This window comes from Vespula pensylvanica, chromosome 10 (genome assembly GCF_014466175.1).
Source record: "Vespula pensylvanica isolate Volc-1 chromosome 10, ASM1446617v1, whole genome shotgun sequence".
Lineage (NCBI taxonomy): Eukaryota > Metazoa > Arthropoda > Insecta > Hymenoptera > Vespidae > Vespula > Vespula pensylvanica.
The window spans coordinates 6,344,568-6,363,881 of NC_057694.1; the positions used below are offsets into that span (position 1 = coordinate 6,344,568).

Sequence of the window (19,314 nt, forward strand, 5' to 3'; positions counted from 1 at the left end):
ATATTCATTCTGACGATAAATTAATTTTCATCGGTCTAACAATGAATTTAATTTGTCTTTTTTTCTTTTGTCGTCGTTCCTTTTTTCTTTCTTTCTTTCTTTCTTTCTTTTTTTTTTTTCTTTCATTTTTTGCGAAAATAAACATATTCACATTCTTTCAAATAATATCATTGTATATTTAATTTGTTTAATCATTTCGAGCCTATGTTGTGTCGTCAAATCCCCTTAATTATTTTTCTATCAATTCAGATTCAATAAACATCAAGAATTTCAAGCTAGTCCGTTTCTCGTCTCAAAATATATATATATATATATATATATATATATATATATATATATATATATCAAAATGATTCATTAATTAAGCATAAATAGTATTCAATTAAATGGTTCCATAGAATGTAGTCGAGTACTAATATATAAATCCAGTAATAATAGTAATAATAATAATAATAATAATAATAATAATAATAATAATAATAATAATAAAATAATAATAATATTAATAATATTAATAATAGTAATAATAACAATAATGATAATAATAACAAACAAAACTTATATAGAATGATAAAGCAAAGATTTGTAAAAAAAAAAAAAAAAAAAAGAAAAAATCCATTTTTCTGGACCCATATGTAATTAAAAACAACTCATGCTCGTCGGATTTATGTTATGAACGATATATTACGTTTTTTATCTTATTTTTCACATTACACATAGTAAATCATTGTCAACGTTTGTAATTAGTCATTCATAATAATCGAAGTAAATTTAAAAAAGAAAAGAAGAAAAAAAAAAAAGCAGAAAAATATATATATATATAAATATATATACTTAAAATAAAATATAAAATAAAAAATAAAAATACATTCAAATAATATACACAGCTTGAAATGAGAAATTAAAAGAATCCAAATCTTTCACAATATGATTAACGATCATTCTACGTTATTATTCGTGTTAAAGTATATAGATCTTACAAAGATGAGAAAACGTTCGAGATTTGCATAATATAAATGCTAACAAGCGTATGTAACGAATTCTGTTATAAATGAAATATTTAAATAAAGAGCAATAGCAGGGAAAAATTATTCGTATGCCTTATATACTGCCGATAATTCATCGTGAAACGGACGAGAAACAGACTAACGCGTTGCAAAAAGAAGAAAAATGAATAAATACATTCATATATATAAATCTTTAAAGAGTCTTGTTTAACTTAGAAAACGTGCATTCTCGATCCATAAGTTAAAAATTGAAATGAAAATGAAAAATGAAATTACGTTGTCGAGAGAGATGAAAATGAGAAAAGAAAAAAAAAGAAAAAAACCATTTTAACGAAAGTAATAAACTTGATGAGCTTTGGAAAAAAGATAATGTTTAAAAAATGTTCAATGTCATATATTTTTGCTTCAAATTCTTATTCTACGATGTCTCAGATGCTTCGATCAAGTTCAACCTATTTGTCAAAATCACTAATATTCATTTAACGGAACACTAATTATTGTGTACATACATACAGACATACATACATATACACATATTGCACAATTATGTGTAATAGAAACATCATAATATAAATAAAACATAACATTTATAAATTGAGATGTAAATGGATTATACAGGAAACAATACTTAATTGATAGAAGGAATATTCAATATATCATAATCATGATTTTTTAATTTTTTTTTTTTTTTGTAATTGTAACAAATACGACAAAACATTCAGTTTATCTCATTTGAAAAGTGAATATTTTAAATTTCCTTTGTATTTATTCTTTATAATAAATGTAGAAATGTATTATTGATATTTTGAATGATTCATTCTATCAACAACATTATTCGATAGATAATTAATAGAATGAAAATACAGTTAAAAAATAATGTTGTATTCGTTCGATGAAACTAAAGTCTTACAGTTTGTAAACGCCATAATACATAAAGAAAGATGATTAGAAGTATCCATAAGTAATGATTAATGATTCAAAAGCTTATGGATCATCAATGACTCTAGTCCCTTATGGCAAAATTCATCATATGCTGTTAAGTAGTAACTATGGCTAAATAATCTAAAAAAAAAAAAAGAAATGGATTTGTTAAACTTTGACGATTTAAATAGTAAATACAATCTCGTTAATTAATAATCGATTATAACAATTTTGTCATTATAATGGGATCGCGTCAATTTGTTTATATACTTTATTAAATTGCTTTGATCTATTTCCCAAAATGTGAATCACTACAAAATTCTGTGATAATCTTATACGAGTGAAGAAGACTGATTAGGAAAGTCAACTGTAAATCTCTACAAATACAAAAGTTTATCGAAAGATAAAAAAAAAAGAAGAAAAAGAAGATGATGATGATGATGATGATAATGATGAAGATGAAAAAAAAAATATTAAATAACGAGCTTTGTTCCAAAAATATTGATACGTTTGTTTCTCGAAAAAAGAGTTGATCATGTCATTCATATAGAAAATATAATATTACTATATAAAGAGCTAATCGGCTTTAACTAAACAACCAAATTGAAATGAAATTCAAAACGAGATATTATGTATAATATATATATGTATGTGAAAAATTTATTATTGCATTGACAAAATTAGTTGTGAGTACATATCTTTGATAAAAAAATCGGCGAGGTAAACGATCTAATATAATACAGCAATATATAAATTTGCCTAAGATATCAAATTCGTGAAATGAGAAAAGAAAAGAAAGAAAAAAGAAATTATAACACCAACAATTTGACGCGATCCTTTGTAGCGTATTAACGTGTAATTAATATTATCTAAGAAAATGAATTAATTGTTCGACGATTTGATAAGAAACGTTGCGTACAAGTATATAAAAATTCTCTCTTTTTTTTTTCTTTTGTTTTTTTTTATAACGAGTATCACAAAAGACCCTAATGGATAATCGTAAATATAGTGCGAATGAATGAAATGATTTATCTATATTATTCATCACTTACAAAATATTCTCCACGTGTGTATTATGATCTATCATTATTAATAATCTCCATCGTTGCTAACAGAAAATTCAATAGATTCGTCAAAGAAATAATGACTAAACCATATTTACATTATAAATTAATACAAATTATAAGTAGAATTATTATTTATTGATAGCAATAAAATTAAAATTGAAGGACTGATACCCCTTTCAAAATGTAAAACTTTCATAACAATTTTGAAAATTAGAGATATATCGATGCTCGATATTTACATAGGTGATTCTTAGAGATATAAAAACTATTTACTCATTGCCTCTGTCAGCTCGAGCACTGTTAACACCAACATTATTCCCAAACTACAGATGTTACTTTAAATATAATAAAGGTAGTTTCCCAAATACATTATCATATAAGATGATTTCTTATAAAAACAAATAATATACTTTTCAAAACTAAAGTTAATCGTATATACGAGAGAAAAAATGTTTGAAAGAAGAAAAAAGAATACAAAGTAGAAGAATTTCCTTTACAAGAAATTAAAAATATCAGAGATAAATCTATAAATATAGTAAATACAATGGAAAAAACTCATTGAAATTAATTTTCTAAATTTCTTAACATTGTATTCTACAATTATATAATTTGAATTTATATCTCATTGTCTGTATGAAAAAAGTCATAGTCCTAGATTTAAAAGTACGTTTGCTCCTGATTAACAAAGACTGACAGATACAAAGAATTTGTATTAATATTTAAGGGATTTCACTGTGACTAATTGGAAAGTGCATAATCGATAGAAGATAAATATTCTTCCTAGTAATATTACCTTGTCTATTACTGTCACATGTAATATAATTAATTTAATTTTATTTCTTGCAGAATGAAGATCATTTCGTATTACTAATTATATAGCACATTAATATTTTTTTTTTTTTAACAAGTACCTATTATTAAAAATATATTATTTAACAATTACGTTTTATATTATATATTAATTGTAGAATAGAAGCATAATATATCATAAAAAATGAAAAAGGAAAGAGAGGAAGAGAGTGAGAAAAAGAAAGCAATTATAAACTAAAATGACATGTGCGAAGCCAAAAATAACTGACAATACAGATTACATCTGAGTAAGAGTAAACAATCTCATTTGCGTGTGAGAAAAAAAAAAGGAGACATTTGTAAAATATTAATTCCAATATATTAATCTGTAAATAAACAATTGTTGTGAGCGTGACAGTATAAATTATTATTATTATTATTAGTAATATAATCGATGACATTAATCCTATAGAAATTATTTAGAAAAAATAAAGGCACGATTGTACATTTATATTCACAGGTCTTGGTAGATAACCTATGTATTACTATTATTTTATGAAAATAAATTGTACTTTGTAGTCACATGAAACGGAATTCTAGTTCTTTTGAGTGTTATAAAATAAATTTTACATTATAAAACGCATTGATAAATACGAAGTAAATCAAAAATTATTGAGAAAGTCCATTGTACTTTAGAACATCAAAAACATTTATCTCTCCAATATTTGATGATAAGCGATCGACTTTTCATATGGCATTATTATTTTTACGATACTGACACAAGAAAATCGACTGAAACAATTATTAACAAATTATAAAAAATTAAATTAATTAACACAATGAATTTTAACAATGGATACAAATTTTGCGGTGAAATAACGGCTATGCTGTTATTTTTTTTTTTTTTTTATTTTTAATATATATAATGTCTATACCAATTAAGTTTAATTACATATAATTATTGAAAACATAAATGCGGTAATTCGACTTCATCAAACATGATAAACAATAAACTGCACAGTACAAAACAAATTTATTAACAATATAACCTAAACACAATTCGAAACACAAGCTATGTTTAAAGTCGTGTAATGACTACGTTGTTACCGGTGTTGTCGGATCGACGGAATAAAAATAGGACGGTAGTGGGGGATGGTAGGACAATGTGTAGTAATGTAGTACGAGTAGTGTAGTAGCAGCAGTAGTATTGTTAGGATTAGGTTAGGTTAGTCAACGTATCATAAGACATAACTCATGTCACGTGACAAAAATGACGTAGTTGTAGAATAGTAGTGGGGGTAATTTGACGTCATGTATACCCTCGTGAGGGTATTCTCCTGGCAACTACGGTGATCCCATCGATGCAGTTTTTTCTTACCGCGCAGTTTGTTTATGTATACCTATGCTATCGAATCTCACGACCTTTGCTCGGCTCGTATAATCCCTTATTACTGTATAATAATAATATATATATATATATATATACGTGTGTGTGTATTCAAAAATATAATTATACATTATGTTAAGAAATATGAATGATAATGCATGGAGAATCTGAAGAATTTACGATACAACATCGGTATGATACAAATCCGATGGAATTTCAAATTTGGCGCTAATGTCGATACTAATTTGGAATGCGCTTTGTCTTTATTTGTAAACAGATATATATTTGAGCATTTTATTCCAGTTATAATGGATGATTAAGATTACTTTTAATTTCATTATTTATTAATGTTTGAAGTTATGCCGTATACTTTTTATTATTTGATATGGATATATATTTAATAATTAAGTGAAGCAACTTGTTTAATAAATGTGTGACATGCTTTGGTTTAATACAACCAACTGTTTTGTATATATTTTCATATAGTCTAATATAAATATTTAAACGGTCATGGAAAATCGAATTCATGAGGAATTAATTATAAAAGAAGAAGAAAACGGAGAAGAAGAATGTGAATCTTCGACAAGCAAAAAAGAAGGTAAAATTTTTATCACAAAAGTGACGAGGAATAAATTTAAATGTTATTGCAATCTAAAGGAACGACACGAGATAACACTGAAACGGCAATTGGTATACGACCAAGGCCTTTGATCTATAAACCAGATAATGCAAACATAGGGTGTAGGTCAGAACCTATAGAAAGGAAATGGCATTGGGCACCAGGAGCATGGCAAGATGCAACCAGAACCAGTGCCTTTCAACCATACAAGGTACGATATTTCTAATTCGTTATACATTACAATATTCTTTACTGTATTCTTATAATAATGCTCTTACAGCCGCCGACTTTGTTAACTAATTTGCAAAGGGGTAATACGCGAACAAAAATACCTCAACTTTATGGAAGAACAGACATTACATTTCATACGTTAGCTGGCCAGGGAGAACTTACTCCTGAAAGCATTCAACCAGGTTCCTTGCCCTTGTCCATGATAAAATAATACGATATTGAACAATTAGTTACGTTCTATGACACAAATGTTTTATTTTGTAGGATCTGTAGATCTTCCAGACGAGAAAGGTTTAACAGGTCTTATGTGGGCTGCAGGATACGGACAATTAGGTAGTGCAAGACAGCTGTTAAAGGCCGGTGCAAACAAAAATTATCGTGGTCACAATGGGGAGACTCCTTTACATTTAGCTGCTGCTTATGGACATCATGATCTTGTAAAGTTACTTTTGAATCATGGTGCTGATTCGAATGCAAGTGACGAGGTCTATAAAACTTATTTATGTATTTTTAATTATCTTATACATTGTACAATATAAAAAAGAAACGAATAGTAATAATTGAATGTATATAATTTAGGAAGGAAACACACCTCTTATTTATGGAGCTCATGGCGATCATCCACATGTTTGTTTCGAACTTTTGTCTAGAGGGGCAGATATTACACATCGTAATGTGCACAATATAAGTGCATATCAAGCTGCAATAATAAATAATTCGTTAACTGGTAAGAGTATAATAAACAAATGTATATAATAACAGAATTATAACTAAAAATTAATTTGAAAAATTATTAAGAATTATTAACATTGTATTAAACATGTTTCTTTTTGTAGCTAAAGCAGTTATTGAAAACTATCTGTTGCAGCAAGTAGTAAATGTACCATCGGATATATTACAATAATTTGTTAATTATATATTGTTTAAATATTTTTAAACGTTGTGTAAATATTATCATTATTGTAATAAATATATATTATTTTGTATATTATCTTTAATGTCATTTTATACCATAAATAATTATTTTTTAAATATATTGATTTTTAATCAAATAAAAATGTTTAGATGTACATAAAGAAATACAAAATATAAAATATATTTCTCAAATTGGACAAAAAGTAGCTACATATTAAATGTAAATGCAAATGTAATAAAAGTTCAAGATTGATTAGATACAATAATTAGACTAATACCAGTAAAAATAATTTTATTATAATATATATATAGACTCTACCTATTATCCTCTTAATATTAACAGTTTCTACACATTGGTAATGATCAGGGTAGATAAATAATAATTTCCACCGTTTTTATTTTAGAATATCTCTAAATACGATCTAATGATTCCAAAAAATTTAAACAATATTAGCTTTCATTTGACATATCCATTAATTGCATCACTTTGCAATATTGAATAATTTGCTTTGTTTTAAGCATGTATTAATGTAAAATATATACTTTTTTATTATTATGTTTTTAACTATAATACATACTTCCAAATATAACAATATGAAAGTTTTATTATTTATATACATGTATTAATTCATAATTAATTCGAAACGGCTTATAAAAGTCAAATAAATCCATTCAAAAATAATTGAGAAATTATATCTCAGAATGTGTATATAAAAAGACCTAGACACACATATGTATCTATATATATACACACACACATATATATATGCATAAATGGCTTAACTGTGTTCCATAAGTATGTATTAAAATGATTAAAAGATAAGAATTTTTCAATGCAAAGATTAATACGTTTTCATCTTTTTTCTTTAAGAAAGTATATTTTATGATAAGAAAAAAATATGATTTATATAATCAATATATATCATATATATTTTTATGTAATAAAAGAAATATTTATAAATTTCGGTAACTCAAACTAAAGTCACAATACTAAATGCTTTTATACATAATTCTAGTATAAGGATTAAAGGAATTGGTGCAACTATAACATTTAATAAATTATTAGAAGAAAAAATTCTCTGTTTACAATTTTATGTTCTTTTTTTTTTTTTTCTTCTTTCTTTAGTACACTATATCATCATATGTATGTAACAATGCACAAAAGGCATATAGACAGTGAAATAATTATTTTCTTCTCCAAAATAGATGAAAGCCTTTGTTAGTAATATTTAATTTGATATAAATAATCAAACATATAGCATCTATAAAATATCCTATATACGCGATTAATTCATTAAAATTTATATATCTGAAGAGGTTTATCCTTTCTTTTGTTTTCTTTTTTTTTTTGTTTTAATTAAAATACGGCTTTTTTTGCAGTTTTATATCTGATAAATTAATATTGAACATACATTATAACAATATGATTGTAATGTGCACATTAATATACTGCAATACATTTTTGCAGTGACCATGGATCATCAAATAAATGATCATATGGAAATAGAAATCTGATTGGCATATGAATACTAATTAGGCTAGTTACTTATTATTAAAATTATGTTTTCCAGTGTACCGTATTCACTTCCGTGTGTTCAAAGCGTATGTAGACTATTATCTACATTCTCTGCAACTTATACCACTTCGTAATTGTCAGTAAAGAAAACTGTTTCTATAGAATGCTTTACAGGACTTTCATCTTCTACTAGTATAACTTCCGTGATCTGAACATGAAAAAAAAAAAAAGGAGAGAAGAAAATAATAAATATATTTGTTGGATGAATAAAATTTGAAAAATTTCTTAAAATTTATACGATACCTTAATTTTGGCATATGACGTCTTTGATGCGAAAGAAACATGAAGTGGAAAGAAATCTGCAGATGTAGAAGATGGGGCAGAAAATTCCATTGAACCAGATTTCGTTGAGGCATCGACTAGTGGTAGCGACCATACTAATATATTTTTCCTCGTTTCGTGTGTGTATTGACCATCGCACGAGCTTACTATAGGAGTGCACCCAATTGGAAGCGGAATGTTTATGTTTACATCATTTAATTCAAGATCATCTTGTTCTAATTCATACTCAATGTTTACATCCCAGCCTCCTTCACCATTTTCACTAGGCCAACAGTTTACTGAAGAATGAAATAGTTAAATTGTTTTGAATGACTTGAATCCAAACAATTTCACATAACTAAAAAAATCTTTATATAATCTTTAAAAAGTTCTTAGCTCGTTAAAAAATTCATACTTGAAATTGGTAATGCTGTTTCATCTTGAGCTTGTAAACGCCACTTTAATACACCAACATCTGTGTTCAATGGGAATGGTTTAGTAGGTATTTTCAATCCAATTTGACCACGAGTCCTGAACAATTCTTTATCGACATTTGGATGAGTTTGTAACTGAATTCCTCTCGAATCCCTATTTTCAAGCTGGACACGGATACGACCCCATTTTTCATCAGAGATATGTAATGTTACTAAACCATGTAATTCAAAGTGTTGAAGACCTCCATCACGGCCGACACGTACGTTAAGTCTCTCTTCTTGTCGCAAATGAACACTGTTTTTACAAAGTTTATTGATATGAATAGATATTTATTGACATTTATTAAGCATTGATTTCGTATAATAAAGAAGGAAAGATACGTACGGTTCAGTATTAATTATCTGAGGACTGATTGGCACAGGCTTTGTTCCCAATGCCGTAAGTGGAGTGCTTACAACATTTTCACCTTCTTCTTTTAATTGATCAACAAACGAATCAACGTCGCGAGATTTTCCGCCAAGTTTCATTGCACCTGGACCAGTATTAGCTGGCTTTCTATAAACACGTTTTTTATTTTTATATATATATATATTTTTTTTTATATAATTATATAATGAAAATGTAAAAAATTAATTGAACTCACTGTACTGGGGTATACGTTGATCTAACTGAATCTGATACAAAATTGGCAGTGTCTCCGACCGTAGGAGTTGGAGTGAAACCACCGCCGCTCCCGTAACTACTACCAAAACCTGGATTCTTAATACCGGTTTTCTTGTTTGCTTCCATTCGCTGCCTCTGCAATTCTTTAGCTTTCTCACGCATTTTATTTTTAGCTTCACGTTCTTGAGTCATCCTTACTGCACGATAAACCTTTTCCTCGTGAGAATCCATTTCCACAAAAGTTCTAATCTGTGCAAGATTTACACTTTCTCTATATCCTAATGCAACTATTTCATCAAATGCAAATATTAAATTGAATGCGTTATCCGCTATTTCAAGTTCATCCATTGAAGTGCAATATTCCGGGATCTAAAAAGATATAGTTCTTAATTTACAGTGTACAACGATATATAATATATTACTTACCACTCTTGCAAAAAGTCGTAAAGTTTCTAAATCTTCCAAGATATTACTAGCCTTGGTTGTAATGAGTAACATATATACTTTTTCTAAAGGTTGATAAACATATCTCACAGATTCTGTTTCAACAAAAGTATGCTGTTTACCAGAACTCATTAACTTTGGAAATGCAGCCAGTAATCCTTCAATTCTTGCTTTTGTCATTTCGACAAACTGACGGGAAATAATAGCTAAAAAACAAGGCCATGTATACGTATGTATGTGTCTATATTCTCTATTCATCTTTATCTCATTACAATTTTTTCTTTTAATTATTTTAGTTAAAAAATACAATACTTTTGTCCTTTATATTCCCAAGTTATTATTATTGAAATATGAGTGATACTGATAAACATGAATTCGTAAATGATAAGCACTTTTATCTACTATCTACATTGAATAATTTGAGAGAACCGGGTGTATTACGAATGGTTGAACACACACGTGAACACGTAAATGTGTAATCACATTATGATCTAAGAAAAAAAATACTTACTTTTTCCCGCCTTCGTGCATACAGCAGCAGCGATAAGTACCTGAAAATGTAAAAATCAATTTAATACATAATTAATATGAAAATTTGTCTTACTTTAGAAAAAAAAATAAAAATTGGCAGTTGACATCTGCAAATGGAGAAGTAATATTGTGTGTTCATGTGAACTATATTGAACGATGATAATTCCTTTGACATCGATATAATTTTATTAACAAGTGGATATACGTACCATTTTGAGAAATAATTCTAACGCGCTACGTGCTTTATATTAACCTAATATAATTTTCTTTTTTTTTACATAAGCCAATCTATTCTCCACATCACATATACAAATATAAGTCATGAAGTAGAGGGCGCACTGTGCTGACGTGTGCCATAATGAAAGGCACGTACATCATGAATTATATAAATTGACTAGATTGCCAATAGATTTGTTGTTTTTTGAAAATGAAGAAAACACGTTATTTTCGAAATTTATTTTATTAATATCGTAATAATTTGCAGTTCATAAAAGTTAGAATATATATATATTATATATATATTTATATGCTACCTGTTGAACAACGAGGGATTTGTATTTAGTCCAATATATACATCGACATTTATATCGAAACTGTATAATCGAATTTTATATCGATGTTACGATTATCGATAGTATGTTTATTAAATCTTAAATCATCCTAAAACTGTAAACATGGCATCTCCCATGTTCGTACGTTTTGCAAAATTTCGCAATTTATTAAGAATTAATAATAATGTTCTCGGCGTGTCATCGAATCCAACTCAATGTTTGGTAATTATAAATTGATGGTTTGAAATATCAATGATAGTAATATTTTAAATCGTATATGATTTTAAAGTTAACCTCAAAATATATATAACATTATTTATATTTTTGTTTTATATTAGGAATCAATATTTCGTTTATCTAGTACGCACCAATATGTATCTACGACAGACGAAATGGAATTGACAAATTTGAGTAAAGCTATGCAAGGTTATTTAAAGCGTATTAGAGCAAATGGTTAGTTATTTTCTTTTCTTTTTTTTTTTATTTAATAACCTAATTTATTTTCTTTAAGATCAACGTATCTGTTTATAATAAAAGTATATATCTGATGAATCTTTATGAACGTTGTTCTTTTTATAGAGGAACTTATAAAAAAAGAAATACAAGCGTATGAAAAAGGTAAGAGACATCTAGCAAATATGATGGGAGAGGATCCTGAACATTTTACCCAAGAAGATATCGACGTAAGTCATAATAATCGAACAAGTTATGATTCTTTATGATTGTTCTTCATACGATATAAATTATAACTATATGTTTTTAATTTTATTATAATTGTAAAACTTTATTTAGAGATCAATAGAATATCTTTTTCCATCTGGATTATACGAACCTAAAGCACGTCCCTTGATGAAACATCCAAAAGATTTGTTTATATTTCAAAAGACGGGACAATTTTTTGCAGATGGAAAACCGTGTCATCCTTTTTTTTATACCTTATATCCTTTATACTACGAAACACTTCACGTAAGACTTTAAATGACTAATCAAAAGATATTATATATAAGAAAAATTTTTAATATAATTTTTTATTTACAGAAAATATCAGAAAAGTTACAAAATTTAGATGACACAGAAGATAAGTTTATTGATTCTACTGGAACGCTTCCTAATGAAAATAAATTGTATGTAATATAATATTAATTTCATCATGTGATAAAAATATGATAGAACTCTAAATATTATTCGATATATATTTTATTATTCTATTATTTTCAGAGATGCGTATGGATCAGTATGGATATCAAAAAATCAATTAGAAGAGCTATTACAAGAAACTTTAACGGATTATCATGTAAGTTTTAAAGAACTTTGTAATTTTTAAATAACTTTGCATATAATTAAATAAGAAAAAAAAAATTATATCTATTTTTAGTATGAATACTTTGTCAAAACAATGGAAAGACTATTAAATCATCCATTATCCCAAAACGAAAGAAAATTTATCATGAAGTATCGAAACATCTTATCTGTAAATATAAATAAGCAAAACATTTTGCCTGTAAGTATATTTTTTTTATAATAAATTATATACAAACAAAAATTTTTTTGCAGAATTTAGAAATAATAAATATATTAATTTATATAACATTTACAGATATGTCCTTTTTTTTTTCTACAGTAGGAATAAAAATATAACATTTTTTCTATTTATAGGTATTATATAATGAAGATGGAAAACCATATGTTAAAATTTTCCGTAAGTTCTAAAATATATTTATATAGATTATGTTGTACAATAAATTTCAATTCAATTTGGATATATTAAAAACAATATAGTAATCGAATTTTTTTTTATCACAGCTTGTCAAAGAAAAAGTGCAACTGCCACAGTAACGGTATGGGGTGAAGGTACAGGGAAAATAACGATTAATGGAAAGGACATCTCTTACTTCCATGACATGCAATCTCGGCAGCAGGTAAGTTTTTGTTACATTATTTCTTTCTTTTTATCTTAATGAGATACTTATATAAATATATCAATGATATGATTATATATAATCACGAACAATAGTAGAATATTAGAATATTTTATACAATATTCTTCGTATGAATGATTTGAGTCCTTGAATAATCTGAGTCATATATTTTTTGTTCTAAAATTTGTTTGACATTTGACTTTGAATTATATCAAAATTATTTTTCTATAATGACAAACAAAGAAAGTAAGTATGTATATTTATTTTTGAGAAAAATAATTCTTTTATGTAATTAAAAAATTTTTTAAATAGCATCTAAAAAAAGTGTCTTTTAATATCTGCAATAATTTCGATTACTATCATAATCACAGACTCATTTTATATATGTACATGTACGTGTATATATATATATATATATGAATATATAGATGTATATTTTTAGATGAATATCATCAGTTTTACTATCTAACACGACTTAATAAGATCATAAGATTATTTGCGTCGATTATAATTACAAAAACGTTTCTAGATTCTTATGTAACGTAAGATCCGTGTATGATATAATGAACAAAGATGATTTCACCAGTTCGTAATACCTGGTAAAATCAATTGCATAGCTCAAAGACGACAATAATACAGTTGCTCAACTTTGTTCTATAGAACGTTGAAAATTATAAATGCCAATTCAAAGTTTTCAAGCCGAGACTGACCTTCGAGTTATATCGCTTATGAATCTAACTTTAAGATCAAAATATTTGATCGAAGTATCTTCATGTACAAATTATTTTTAAAAATATTAATGGAAGGCTAAGGAAGAAAAATCTTTTAATAAATATTTATGATCGACTTTTATTTTTATTTTTATTTTTATTTTTTTTTTTTTTTTTTTTTTTTTTTTAAGATCTATCTAACAAATTTTCTTTTTCATTATTTTTCTTTTTATTGTTTTATTATTATTATTATTATTATTATTATATTTTTTTATCGATCATTTTTCAAGATAATCTTTTTTCCAATGAAATCAGATACACATGATTGAAAGAATATACGACCATAACTTTCTCTGCTCGATCTGTGATCATTTCACATGGATCGCATCTTTCACGTAAACTTCAAACGATATGAAAAAGAAATGATAAAAGATAACATCTAGACTTTACATAATAACAATGAAATATAAGAATAAATGGATACACAAAGGTGTATCAATTTTTAAGAATTTGACATTATAGAAAGTAAGACATTAAAGAAAAAAATATGGCTGCTGGTACTGCTTCATTGAATGGTGAATACTTCAAAGTTGCACACGATTAAAATGAGTCATGATTTCTTTCAAGAGCCGATTAATTTCTCATTTAATGGATCACTTATAAAATCAAAATGACCGACAATAAATCCAATGTCGTATTTGTTATTTATTTCGAAATATTTTTCTAAAGAACGTCGCGCAAATTCTTCAATGGATTTTAACGAAAGGAAAAGAAAAATGATGAAAAATGATGTACGATTACTCGCGAAATAATTTTTTTAATATCAATTATTTCAATACAACAATAATAATCTTAAATATATCTATATCAATGAATCCGCGAATAGATTGGATTCTAAGGGCATGAAGGAATATTAAGAGGGCCGGTTTAACCGGTTGACCCTACTTGTTGTTAACACCTGTGTATATTTCCGCGACTCTCGTGTATATGTGAGAAACGTTGGAGAAAATTGCCGGTTTGAACGGCCAGCAGGAGCATACACTGGCTCAGTGTCGATCGGACCGTCCGATGGTACGATCGAGTAATACAACGAGGACGAAAGTTACCTCAAACTGTTATTCGCCTGATCTACTTTAAACAAATGCAGTTCCCGGCATTTGATCATCAAGGTGATTATATTCCTTCCGAATCGATTCGATTGGGAGACACGCTCATTAAAATCTCTTTCTATTTGATCATACAAGATCGGGTATATAATCCTTGTTATTTATTTTAATTAAAATTATCATTAAATGAGACTGTACTTTCATTAATTTTTGTTTCTGGATATATGTATATATATATATATATATATTTATTCATTTATTTATTAAATATATATATTGCTTGTTTATATTAAATATATGTATAAAACAATATATATATATATTTATTTATAAATTTATATATGTGTAAAAAAAAATGTGCACATATTCTTTAAGTAACGTCATACGTCGTCTTGTTCTTAGAGTAAATTCTTATGTTATGACCACGTGATTATCGAGAACGTTCTTGTCCTTAATTCTTGGAGGAGTCACGAAGTAAATAATGTCAGTTCCAGTAGGTAACGGATCTCACACGTCTTAGTACTTAGCAATCTATTTGCCCGATTTTCCAATTGACATTCGCGTTGTACATACATATGTACATACGTAACGCTTTACTTGCGACTGATTTCGACGTCATATCGAGATAGGTATGTACATACATATATCTCATAAATGTGTGCGAATGTATGTGTGTGTACGTATGTGCATTTCAACAAAAGCTTTTAACTTTATTATCACTCGTGGAATTGACAATAAGATATTCTGAAACTGTCAACATACACAGAGTGATCAACACGACTCTGCAATCTGTATGTTACACTTTTGATATACATATATGGATATATGTATGTATGTATGTATGTATGTATGTATGATGTATGTATGTATGTTTATTGTTTTAATTACTTCATTAATCCTCATTAATCTTTATATCAAAATCGATATTACGAAATGACATTATGTATCGCATTTAATCGAGTACACATACCGTTTAGTGTATAGAAAGTTTATAAAAAAAAAAAAGAGAAGAAAAGAAAGAAAGAAAAAATATTATATCCATTTTAGATGAACGCAAGGATAACTTGAGCTCAAACAATGGCTACCGGGCCGGGATGAGCGATACTTCAAGGACATTAATTTTACCATTGCCAAGAAGAGAAATAGAAAGGAAAGAGAGAGCTGATGATATGAATGACTCGAATACAACCACGCCTATGTCGGCTAAATGTAAACCGACGACCTCTTTGCTGTTGACACGATGGTTAGGATCAAAGAGTCCTTCTTCGCAGGATATTGAAAGTGGTGGTTGGTCGTCGGAACGTTCGATGGATTATGGAACACCACCACCCGTAGAAGAACCTCATTGTTACTCTATGTGTATCAGCGAAAGCTCTAGTGCCGAAGAAATCAATTATTCCTTGCAAGTTAACAAAGACATTATCAGAAATCTATTGATCGAGCATACGAGACAAATAGGAAGTAAGATACAAATTTTAGAAGATCTTGAATTGGGAAAGATCGACGTGGAAGATAAAGAAAAGATAGCAAATAGTTACAAACAGGAAGAGATCGATACGTTATTGTTACAAGCTAGCTTTCTCGGTCGTGCGGATTACATAGTTGCTCTTGTAAAGTGCGGAGCTAATGTGAATACCTCGGAACAAGAACAAAATTTAACTCCGTTGCATCTTTGCGCGTTTAGTAATTCGCTAGTCGGTGTAGAATACTTGATCGGCCACGGAGCCAACGTAAATTCCGGTAAGGGCCACACCCCATTTCATTATGCGGCTTTTGGTAATTCCTACGAGGTAGCACGGTATTTCTTACAGAAAGGTATCACCGAGGAATCGTTACACTCGGAAGAGACGGTACTTCATGTAGCGGCACGTAGTAATGCTTTGGAAGTGTTAAAACTTTTGGCACCAAATAATGTCTCATTGAATCGATTGGATGTTAACGGATTCGCACCGATACATTACGTAGCCGATAGAGGGGATCCAGCATGTTTGAAGATACTTTTACAAGCTGCTTGTCAAGTTGATCTATCAAGCAAGAAAGGCGAGACCGCATTGCATCTAGCTGCCGAAGCTGGATGTCTCGAAAACGTTGATCTATTGTTGGAAAACGATGCGAACGTTAATTCGAAGAATAACAGAGGTCAGACTGCATTGCATTTGGCAGCTCGTTCTCATTGCTTGGACTGCGTCGAGCTTTTATTAAGGAAAGGCCATAGCGATCCAAACGACGAAGATATAGACGGTAGAACGCCTCTTCATTTAGCTTTAGGTAGATCGTTGTTGGCATACGACGTTACCGAAACTCTTATCATCTGGAGGGCAAACGTTAATAAGATCGATAAATATGGTTATACGCCACTTCACGTGGCTGCTTTGAACGAGTTATCGCAATGCGTTGATATATTGATACAACACAATGGCGACCTCAGTGCAAGAACCAAGGGGGGTACCAGTGCATTGTCAATAATACTACGTAAAACCCCAACATCCTTGGACGTGTTCAAACAAAGATTAGACGCCTCGATCACTCTTCATCAACATAGGTCAGCCGCCGGTGAGATCGAATTGAGACTTGATTTTCATCCCCTTCTGCAACATCAACAGAAAGGAGAGATCGGTTATCTAGGTACTTTCGTCAAGGAAGGTTACAAAGAGATACTCGAGCATCCTCTTTGCCAATCGTTTCTTCATCTTAAATGGCAAAAGATCAAAAAATATTATATCGGTAGATTGTTGTTTTATCTGCTCTACGTTCTCGTCCTTACCGCTTGGGTGATAACTGCTCTTGCTCATAATTGTTACAACGAGTCCCATGGACAGGTAGACGATCCTAGTACAACACTTTGTGCCAATACCACAGGACTAAACGGTTTTCTTTATAGGCATCCTGTAGTGTTAGAGGTCGAATGGTACGCCTTGGTAGTTCTTACCGTATTAGAAGCTCTTAGAAAGTTAACAGGTATCTTAACTTACCTTTCTGTCAAACAGTTCTTCACTCAGGCTGAAAATATGGTCGAATGGTGCGTGATATTAAGCGTCTTTGCTACGTCCTTCGTTTATACCGGCAGAACTTATACTTGGCAGAGTCACGTTGGTGCTTTCGCTGTATTATGTGGCTGGAGTAACCTCATGCTAATGATAGGACAACTTCCGATGTTTGGTGCATACGTAGCTATGTTTACCAGCGTTCAAGCACAAGTATTTAAACTCTTGCTAGCTTATGCCTGTTTACTCGTTGGTTTTACCGCTAGTTTCTGCGTTATATTTCCACGATCGAAATCGTTCAGCAGTCCTCACACAGGTCTTATAAAAGTTCTCGTTATGATGACCGGCGAGTTAGACTTTGAGGATTTATTTTTCCCTGGTGAGGAGGAAGGTGGTAAATCAGTAGACGTAAGCGGTACCTCGTGGATTCTACTTCAAGTGTCTGCTCAACTATCATTCGTATTATTCCTTCTATTCGTCACTATAGTATTGATGAATTTGCTCGTAGGTATAGCGGTTCATGATATTAAAGGTCTTCAAAAGACTGCAGGTCTTGCTAAGTTGGTACGACAAACGAAATTAATTTGTGACGTTGAGAGAGCTCTCTTTCTTGGATTATTGCCTAATAAATTGACGAAACTTTTATGGTGGACGGCTGTCGTATTGCCGTCACCATTACGTGCTATTCTCACCGTTAGGCCATTGAATCCTAGAGAAACGAGATTACCTCGGGACGTTTTGACGGCCGCTCACAAGGTTGCCAAAGATAGGAAATTTATAAGTGGTACCTTAACCAGTAAAAAAAGTAATAGCACGTATTACACTTATGTTAAGAGCGATGGCTATTCGACGATCAGAAACCGCTTTAACGAAAACGATATCCTTACTGAGGACAATGGCAATAAATTCAAGGACGAACTCTTGGAAGTAAGAAAAATTTGTGAGAAGAATCATCAGCTTATACAGGATCTTGTTATTGCTCTTGCTATGGACAAGAGATATAATAAAGAACAGCAAGAGGATGAGAATCATTAGAGGGACTAGATTAGATCGGATCCGTGATCAACGAGAGAGATATTAATTGGATAATTAATTTCTTCTAACTCGTTAAAATTCTAATCAACAACGATCGGGATGTTTATCGAACTTCGTTTGTTCTTTTATTTTTTTTCTTTTCCTTTTTTGTTTCTTTTTTTTT

At 29.1% G+C, this 19,314-nt stretch overlaps 4 protein-coding genes across 9 annotated transcripts in view; 3 read left to right on the forward strand and 1 right to left on the reverse strand.

The window, feature by feature from the left end:
• Positions 1-5,251: 5,251 nt before the first annotated feature.
• LOC122632553 (DNA-binding protein RFXANK-like) lies at positions 5,252-7,007 on the forward strand. 2 transcript variants are annotated; one of them, XM_043819480.1, is made up of 7 exons: positions 5,345-5,363; positions 5,658-5,769; positions 5,829-6,001; positions 6,071-6,203; positions 6,286-6,506; positions 6,601-6,748; positions 6,858-7,007. In XM_043819480.1, exons 2-7 carry the CDS (start codon positions 5,682-5,684, stop codon positions 6,923-6,925), a joined length of 831 nt encoding a protein of 276 aa, XP_043675415.1. In that variant the 5' UTR covers positions 5,345-5,363; positions 5,658-5,681; the 3' UTR covers positions 6,926-7,007. The 2 variants fall into 2 exon arrangements, with proteins under 2 accessions (XP_043675414.1, XP_043675415.1); XM_043819479.1 differs by having other exon boundaries at positions 5,252-5,769.
• A 204-nt stretch (positions 7,008-7,211) lies between these two features.
• On the reverse strand, positions 7,212-11,204 carry LOC122632552 (coatomer subunit delta). Its single transcript, XM_043819477.1, has 8 exons — positions 11,056-11,204; positions 10,827-10,866; positions 10,298-10,521; positions 9,852-10,240; positions 9,593-9,763; positions 9,189-9,502; positions 8,756-9,072; positions 7,212-8,660 (listed from the first exon to the last, which is right to left on the reverse strand). The coding sequence occupies exons 1-8, from the start codon at positions 11,056-11,058 to the stop codon at positions 8,571-8,573; spliced, it is 1,548 nt and encodes a 515-aa protein (XP_043675412.1). The 5' UTR covers positions 11,059-11,204; the 3' UTR covers positions 7,212-8,570.
• A 262-nt stretch (positions 11,205-11,466) lies between these two features.
• Positions 11,467-19,314, forward strand: part of LOC122632185 (28S ribosomal protein S9, mitochondrial-like) — a 17,785-nt gene continuing 9,937 nt past the window's right edge. The window contains exons 1-9 of one of the 2 annotated variants that reach the window (XM_043818714.1): positions 11,467-11,619; positions 11,736-11,850; positions 11,977-12,080; positions 12,190-12,363; positions 12,436-12,521; positions 12,616-12,691; positions 12,773-12,898; positions 13,054-13,096; positions 13,201-13,316. In XM_043818714.1, the coding sequence (XP_043674649.1) occupies positions 11,521-11,619; positions 11,736-11,850; positions 11,977-12,080; positions 12,190-12,363; positions 12,436-12,521; positions 12,616-12,691; positions 12,773-12,898; positions 13,054-13,096; positions 13,201-13,316 (939 nt within the window). In that variant the 5' untranslated portion in view covers positions 11,467-11,520. The remainder of the gene's footprint in view (positions 11,620-11,735; positions 11,851-11,976; positions 12,081-12,189; positions 12,364-12,435; positions 12,522-12,615; positions 12,692-12,772; positions 12,899-13,053; positions 13,097-13,200; positions 13,317-19,314) is intronic. The other variant, XM_043818715.1, reaches the window with a different exon arrangement.
• LOC122632184 (transient receptor potential channel pyrexia) lies at positions 14,286-19,308 on the forward strand. 4 transcript variants are annotated; one of them, XM_043818711.1, is made up of 3 exons: positions 14,286-15,275; positions 15,535-15,761; positions 16,180-19,308. In XM_043818711.1, the coding sequence occupies exon 3, from the start codon at positions 16,227-16,229 to the stop codon at positions 19,149-19,151; it is 2,925 nt and encodes a 974-aa protein (XP_043674646.1). In that variant the 5' UTR covers positions 14,286-15,275; positions 15,535-15,761; positions 16,180-16,226; the 3' UTR covers positions 19,152-19,308. The 4 variants fall into 4 exon arrangements, with proteins under 4 accessions (XP_043674646.1, XP_043674644.1, XP_043674647.1 ...); XM_043818709.1 differs by having other exon boundaries at positions 14,286-15,195; XM_043818712.1 differs by having other exon boundaries at positions 14,286-15,195; positions 15,621-15,761.

Excerpts from the sequence above, each read along its gene's own strand:
- LOC122632553 (XM_043819479.1), top strand. The coding sequence starts at position 5,682 with ATGGAAAATCGAATTCATGAGGAATTAATTATAAAAGAAGAAGAAAAC. Across the intron at positions 5,770-5,828 it reads TTCGACAAGCAAAAAAGAAG|GAACGACACGAGATAACACT; the intron begins GTAAAATTTTTA and ends TGCAATCTAAAG. Across the intron at positions 6,204-6,285 it reads TCCTGAAAGCATTCAACCAG|GATCTGTAGATCTTCCAGAC; the intron begins GTTCCTTGCCCT and ends TTTATTTTGTAG.
- LOC122632552 (XM_043819477.1), bottom strand. Across the intron at positions 10,522-10,826 it reads ATGCACGAAGGCGGGAAAAA|CTATTATTTCCCGTCAGTTT; the intron begins GTAAGTATTTTT and ends CTTGTTTTTTAG. Across the intron at positions 9,073-9,188 it reads AACAGCATTACCAATTTCAA|TAAACTGTTGGCCTAGTGAA; the intron begins GTATGAATTTTT and ends TTCATTCTTCAG.
- LOC122632184 (XM_043818708.1), top strand. The coding sequence starts at position 15,168 with ATGCAGTTCCCGGCATTTGATCATCAAG. Across the intron at positions 15,196-16,179 it reads CCCGGCATTTGATCATCAAG|ATGAACGCAAGGATAACTTG; the intron begins GTGATTATATTC and ends TATCCATTTTAG.